Raw genomic sequence first — 7,622 nt, forward strand, 5'->3', positions numbered from 1 at the left:
TGTTCCTAGCTAAAGAAATCCAAGAGTAGATATGTAGATTTATTTATTTTATTTGTTCTTCATCTTTCACAATGATCTCCAGGTATTGTTGAAGAGTACCAGTTGCCATATTATGACATGGTGCCAAATGATCCATCCTATGAGGACATGAGAGAAGTGGTGTGTGTCAAACGCCTGCGCCCAGTGGTATCGAACAGGTGGAACAGCGATGAAGTGAGTGTGCTCAGAGAAAAAGCTGCTTCAGTTTCTTCATTAATATAGAGTGGCATTTTAGTTTAATAAATACTAAAATGTTGTAAAGTAGGACTGCATTCCCATATTCTGATACTTTGAAAACCTCATAGCAATAATAGGAGAAAGACATGCTTGAGATCAATTCAAAATACTGTACTTTTTAATGTATCTTTTCAGTAGTCTGAGGGGAAGATACCCTTAAGCAGCATGCAAGTATATGAATACTGCTCTACTTGACATCATGTATTTTAGATAGTGAAATATATTCAGAGTTTAATTGGAGCAAAAACTTAAATTATTTTAAAATTCATTTTATTAGTCTTAATGGATATAGCTTTTTGGTTTGTGGCATAAGATATTTCATGAAAGGTAAAGCAGTTCCTTTGTGGAATTCCTCTTCCCTTTTTTCCTTTTTTACTGTTACATCCCAGGACAGTTAGGGATAAAACTAAATACTCTCATTTATATGTGTTTTTAAAGGGCCACAGCTTGAACACAGTAAAAAAGACATAACTATTTCACATAGCAAATTAAATATGTCATATCCATTCTTCCCCAAGTCCCTGACTTCTATGAATTCCCAGTTTTGACCTTTTTTTTTTTTTTGACTGCTGAAAGAACTTTCGTCCCACCTTCATTTTCCCTGAAAGAATTTTCTATGGTTTTGCAGCCATATATGTGGAGTTATTTCTGTTTATTGCTGCCATATTTGTATCACTGTACTTGAAATTCTGGTAATGCATCATTGAGAAAATCAACACTTCCATTAGTCCCAGCTACCATAATACTAGGCAGTGAGGGGGTGGGATAAGAAAGATTGGCATGTGGATGTTGGGTTTGGGGTGTTTTGGGGTTTTTTCCTTCAGTAGATCTCTTTATAAAAATAGTTTTCTACCAACAGTTTTGCAGAAAATTTGGAAGTTGCATGTTTTTGAACTTGAAAGTTCTATAAATAGAGCTTGACAGCGAAGCAGAAGTATAACTTTGGATGTAACAGTTGTTTCAATAGCATGCCTTTGTTTTTTCTTTGTTTTTTCTGCAGTGTTTAAGAGCAATATTGAAGTTGATGTCTGAGTGCTGGGCTCATAATCCTGCCTCAAGGCTCACTGCCTTGAGAATCAAGAAGACACTTGCCAAGATGGTGGAATCACAAGATGTAAAGATTTGACATAGGAAATTGACTTTGGAGAGCAAAGCTGGACTCCCTAGATCTTTTCACTCAAACGTGGGTGAGGAAGATAATAACAGAGAAGAGGAAATAACTGAGATTCAGTATATTTTCTCAGCACACTTCTACAGGCTGCTAATGAAATCTTTCAGTACTTCATAGACCATGATGCTGAGAGCCTCTATACACTACGTGCTACATATATGGACAGCCTTGAGAAAATACACGTTTTGTTTTGGTTTGAGCTGCATTGAGACTTCAATCATACTTAGTGAGTCTCCAGTAAAACTCTGGGTACTGAATTGAATGTTCAGATTACAGTGCTTTCTGTGAAAGCCTAACAAGCTATATGGATTCAACAGAGATGGAGAATATAAGCTTTTTTTTTTTGCCTTCTACCTGATAAAACCTAGTCAATCCATACCAAGTTCTGGTGAAACAGCCTGTAGGTTATTAATCTGTTTGTGATACTACTCAGTTTAACAGTTCTTTATGCCTTTATGTGTGTGCCAGGATTATTTTGCTGTCATTTGGAATATATAAGAAACCATTTAAATGAACAAAGTTTTATGGTCAGGGCTCCATGCATTTTGTGGCTCCACAATCAGAGATTTGCTACCGAATCTTTTGCCATTAAGTTATCTTCAGAAATCTCCGTTTCAATTTTTTTTTCTGTTTTTTATTTGGTCTCAAGGAGAACTGCAAAAATGTGAACCATTAAGTAATTAAGAAATGGCTACCTGAATCTGTAAGGAGTTTAAAACAATCTCTTCTAGAGATGTAGGCTGCTTTGGTCATCTCACTTGCAGTCTAGAGAGAGCTTCATAATTGGATCCCTGATATATGTCATATTTTTTTCACAGTGCCACATGCAATCAGCATTTTTGCCATAGAATACTTTACATCTTAGCAGAAAGACTGATGGTGATGTGTTTTGCCTTCCTGCTGTATTGGGACTCTGATAGGTGTCTGTCAGGCTCTGAATGTCTTCCCATGAAGGAAGGGATTTGTCAGCTCTACCCTGTGCTCTTTCATCATTTGACAAAACTAGGCAGAAGGTGAGTTTTTAAAGGCTTGAGAGCAAGTCTGGTCTACAGACACAAAAGAGGGAAGGCAGGAAGCTCTGGGTGGTCCAAAGATGAGAGAAAGCAGTAAAGGGTCAAGACCAGGAGAAGTGAGTATGTGAACTGTTGAAGATCAGATCCACAGCGTGCAGAAGATTTGGAGCTGGGTTGCTCTGATGTAGACACAGGAGGCCACATCTGTGGGCCACTTAGTGGAAGTCAAGATTTGAGACAAGGTAAATCAGTGGGTGTTGCAAGTTCTAGTTGAGTTTGGGAGGAATAGCATTGAAATTAAATCATGAAGATACAGTAAGTTAGCACAATTGTGAAACTTGTTTTTATTGTGCCAACTGTTAAACCTGCATGAGAAACTGAAGTTCCGCCATTTTCACCACTGACCCACACAAGGTGTATAGAAGCCAGAACCCTCCATGAGGTTACTGTAAAGTAGAATTATTGATTTATAACTCCTTTGGCACTTCTACTTGGAAGTTAGAAAATAGTACCATAACTCAAGTTGAAGCTTCAAAGCATGAATCGTCTGAAGATTGAACACACAGTATTGGAACCATTGAGTCTATTTGATAATTTAAGTGCCTATAATTTTGTACTGTAAATCTTGTTCTAGATAACTTTAAAAAGGGAAATTATTTATACAGTGTGTTTTGTGCTTTAGTAAAAAAAAACAATAAATACCCAGTCCTAGGTACATCTGTAAAATTAGATATATGCACACACACACGCCATAGTTGAGATTTGAAGAAAAAAGTTAAGAATACCAGAATTGATGAAATTGTTAAAACTTCAGATTGATTTATGCCAGATTATTTGTTGTCTTAAAATATTTACATAGAGAATGTTTTGATGTGTTTAAATTTCCCTTGAAAATACAACTGATACAAAGCAATGTAACACAGAAGTAATGTGATTTGTGTACAATTACAACCTTTTAGCATGTTACCTTTTTGTTTTAATCCTGTAGTTCCCATAATGTAAATGGTCCGGCAAAAGATTGCAGTATTTTTATTTTCTATTGTGATGTACAGACTTTATTTAACAGTTCTACATATTTTATAGAAAACTAGCTATTTCAAGGGACTTTTTTAAATAAAGTCATTACTTTTGTTTAGTAATGCTTTAAGTATTAATATGTATTCTGGCTGAGAAGTTCATAGGTATGTCAACTTTAACTTATTTGAAAACAGCAAGAGATTTATGATATTGTGCCACAATCCTCATGATAAAGGGCTCTTAAAAAAAAGTTTCTCCGTCCATTGCCAAGAAATTTATGATGATTTTGAAATTGTTAATCATGTCTTCGCACATAATTTTTGCACAGGTAGTTGGAAAATTTTTGGTATAAGCCCAAAAAAGTAAGGGATAAGCTTTTGTTTTTTCTTCTCTAGAATTTTTATCAATAAGAAGGAAAAAAATGTTTATGTAGGTACCCTGCTAGCTTAAACTTTCAGAGCATGAAGATCTGTCTAAATTAACCCCATCCTATGTAGAATATTGTGTCATTTCTTTTAGAATTTGCCACATCATTTGCTGTAAACATGTTTTGTGAATTTTTTTAATTCATTTTTTCTAGCTCTTCAGGAAGCCCCTTTTGGAAGTATGAATTTCAATAATTTGTGAATTTTCACTTATTTTCTTTTCCATTGTTAAGTATTGCAAGGCAGCAATAGGATGGTTAGACACCTTAAGACCTAAATTGATTTTCAAGTTTACTTTTAACATAGAGGGAGCCTACTGCTGCAAAGATGAATTTTTTTGAGAGGGAAAAAATCTTTTTTGCCTTAAACCTAATTTATCAGCACTTCAGTTACTCTGTTCATACTCAAGTGTATCATGCATGTGTAGTTCTTGCTTTGCTGAACAGCAGCTGCCTTGATTCTGATGCTCAACAAAACATTAACACTAAAGAATGTCTATACTGATACTTAATCATTTTGGGGAAAAAATGTGCTCTAAGCCAGCCCATTAATTTTTACCTAACTAAGTATAATTAATGCAGACTCCAAAGGTAAGCAGTTGCTTTATGCAATCCTGTAGTGTTCAGAGGAAGCCTTTAAGTTCACAGAGGGTAATGAGATTCTTCTGTTGGACTTTGATTAATCTCATTTTTGGAGGTCAAAGTTTTAAGCATTTGTCATTTGAAAAAATGCCCTCCAGAACTGGCAAATGTGGTTGGTTTTTTTGTTTGGTTGATTTTTGGTTTTTTTTTAAATACAAAAATCAAATGTGTGGAAAATACCTTGAGAATACCAAGACACTGCTTTGGAAGTTCTTAAACACTCAAATGGAGGGATTTTTGTGTTTATTGAACCTGTTCCATGTGATTTTATATGGAAATAATTGGAGTTACTTCATTTGTTACAGCACCTAAAAGGAACGTTTTTGTGTTCCTGGTTAACTTGTAAATTCCACCAGAAATATGGTATTCCTATAGAGAAAATTTGGCTTACATTCTGAGTTTATTCTGAATTTTACTTAATAGAATTTTTCCTCAAGAAACAGTTTTCCCAATATCCATAATTTCTTATGAATTGTTTTCTTTATTAGCCTTTTTTGAGGTCTTGAATGAAATGTAAAATTAATATTTTAACTTACCTCCATAATAGTCTAGAATCAAATTTTAGATCTTGATCTAAATGACCATTTGAATGTGTTTAAAAAACAAATAATTTGGATACATTTCAACTACTCTGTCTTAACAGACTGTATTTTAATGGTCTAAAAGTGTTTGAAGAGCAGAGATATAAAGTTAATAAACATTCTTTTGCTATTGCAGATATTTTTAAAGGGAAGTTACATGCTCATCTTCTGTGAAATGTTAGAATGATTTAGCCTTTGCTCCCTCTCCTGACAGTGCCTCTGAGTTAAATCTTCATCCTGTGCTCACAGTCTTCATTCCTAGTAGGGGTGATGTCTAAAAGCAGCTGGCAGTGTTGCACAGTCCAGTCCTTATGGAACCATGGTGCTCAGCCTTGGTTGTACAGCAGAAGTAGAGGGCACATTACTTCTGGTTTTTTGACAAATCTAATGTAATTGTTGCTTTGTGATATTTTACTGTTTAATGCAATTATAGAAGCCCACATCATGTAGTGTCATTTGTGCTCCGACATGACGTGCCCAAAATGAAATGTACTATATTGTATACAAGAAAAATAAATAACATTGTAGTTAACCTGGAGAAGATGTAAATAAAATATGAAAGAAGAGTGGAACAAGACAAATGGTCACACTCTTGTGTGTGTTATATGCCAGAAGTGTAGAATACTACTTTAAAAATGTAACACACTAATGTATTTTGTACAGCATCTGCTTTAGAAGGTGCCTTATTGAGTTTACCATGAATTGCTTGTTCTGTACACAGATTATGTCCAATGTATCATTTTTAAGTAAATAACCTTATTTTAGTACACATTAGTAATGTGTTTTGTTACTATAAGATTTTGCCTTAAAAATGTAATGATTTGGAAATCCTAATACTGTAACTAAATAATTCCCTACTTTTTCATACCTCGTTTATGGTTTTTTCCCCCACAGTCTCTGAATAAGTTGTTAATTATTACTTTTATTGTTCAATGATATTGAAAATTATTTGGTGCTAAGTTCACGCTCTTTATTCCTTGCACAATATTTAAATTTGGGTGCAACAGTAAAAAACGACGTTTCCTTCTCCTGATTTTTATCCCTGTGTTACATCAAAGCCAAATACAAGTCAAAATCAAATAATACTTTTATTTGAACACAGGCAGGTTCCCTACATGTTGGTTTCATCCATATAAATTTGCCTCAAGTTTACCAGGTAAAAACAGAAAAAGTAAAGGGATGGGGAATTTTGTAATTGCTTTTTGTTCCCTTCATGTACAACCTTCTTTTTTGTGTAATAGTATCCAAAATAAGATATTTGAGTTTAATATGTGTATGTAGTGCTTGTTGCAAAAATATGCAGGTGCTTCTGTATATCCTGCTAAATTTGCTCTGGTTTTTCTGATTCAAGCAAATGAAGACCAGTCAAGGGGATATCTCACCTGTGAGAACTATGAAGAGAGTGTCAGAATTTGTTTTCTCATTGCAGAAATGTAACAGCTTCTACTCCCCGTAGAGTCCACCTTTAGTTTACAAGGAGAAAGAAGTAAGATCAGTTTCTGTTCTCTTTTTGCATTTAATCAGGAAAAATATTAGATTTAAATACATGTTTTTTACAGTAGCAAGAAAGATTTTATATCTGAACATCATAAAAACTGTTACCAATATATTATAATTATAAGCCTTAGTTTGTTTTCCCCATACAATCAAGTGTTAAATTCTTGCAGTATAGTTCTGGAAAGTGCTGTGGAAAGATCAGCAATGTAGTTTCAACTTTCCTGTCCTTAACACATAATACCAGGAAATTAGACTGCACAAAGATTTGGTCTCCCTAAATTAGTATCTTGGCAAAGCAAACCTTTTTCCTATGATTGTGGCTATTTTGGAATGGAATGTGTTCACTGGTTGCAGTGGTCATGGTTGGATTCAAAACTGGGATTTCATGTTAGAGTTGCAGGAGGACATAAGGAAAATTGTGGGTAAGTGTTTGCACCTGTCCGTGCTCTAATGAGCAGCTTTTCTGTCCATGGAACGGCCACACGGTGGGGCTGTGTCCTAAAGAAAGGATTTGGAAAATAAATTGGGGAGTTTTGAGACATGAAAATAAGTTCTACTGCCTGCTACCAATAAATACCAAAATGGTCTCCATTATAAATGGGTGGGTTTGACCACTATGCAAAATGTTACTGATGAGTTGGCATCAGTATCTAAGAAGTGAAACAGCAGTAATGTGTGAAATGTGAAACATTTCAGTGAAATGTGTAAACACTGCACATGGATGTTTTGTGGGCATACCAAAAAGCTCTCTGAGTAATTAGCAAACTGAACCGCAAGCTTTTATAGAAATAGCAGAAGTATCACTAAATTCAGAAAGGATCAGATATAGTACTATTAATTTCCTTGATTCCTTCTGCATTTTATCTTCACCTTTCCCCAGAGCACCACTTTGGTGTTTCTCACTGATGGTAATGCAGTAGATCAGTATCAGCTGTGAATCTGAGCAGGGAAGGGACCACTGCTGTGGGCTGACCACCTCCTGAGTCTGCTTCATGAGGAGA

At 35.0% G+C, this 7,622-nt stretch overlaps 1 protein-coding gene across 2 annotated transcripts in view; it reads left to right on the plus strand.

The window, feature by feature from the left end:
- The window catches only part of BMPR1A (bone morphogenetic protein receptor type 1A), a 74,406-nt gene extending 68,225 nt beyond the window's left edge, over positions 1-6,181 (plus strand). For both annotated transcript variants that reach the window (XM_058810856.1, XM_058810857.1), the window contains 2 exons: positions 83-213; positions 1,277-6,181. In XM_058810856.1, coding sequence (XP_058666839.1) covers positions 83-213; positions 1,277-1,402 — 257 coding nt within the window. In that variant the 3' untranslated portion in view covers positions 1,403-6,181. The remainder of the gene's footprint in view (positions 1-82; positions 214-1,276) is intronic.
- The last annotated feature ends 1,441 nt before the right edge of the window (positions 6,182-7,622 follow it).

Source organism: Ammospiza caudacuta, chromosome 9, assembly GCF_027887145.1.
Source record: "Ammospiza caudacuta isolate bAmmCau1 chromosome 9, bAmmCau1.pri, whole genome shotgun sequence".
NCBI classification, from domain to species: Eukaryota; Metazoa; Chordata; class Aves; order Passeriformes; family Passerellidae; genus Ammospiza; species Ammospiza caudacuta.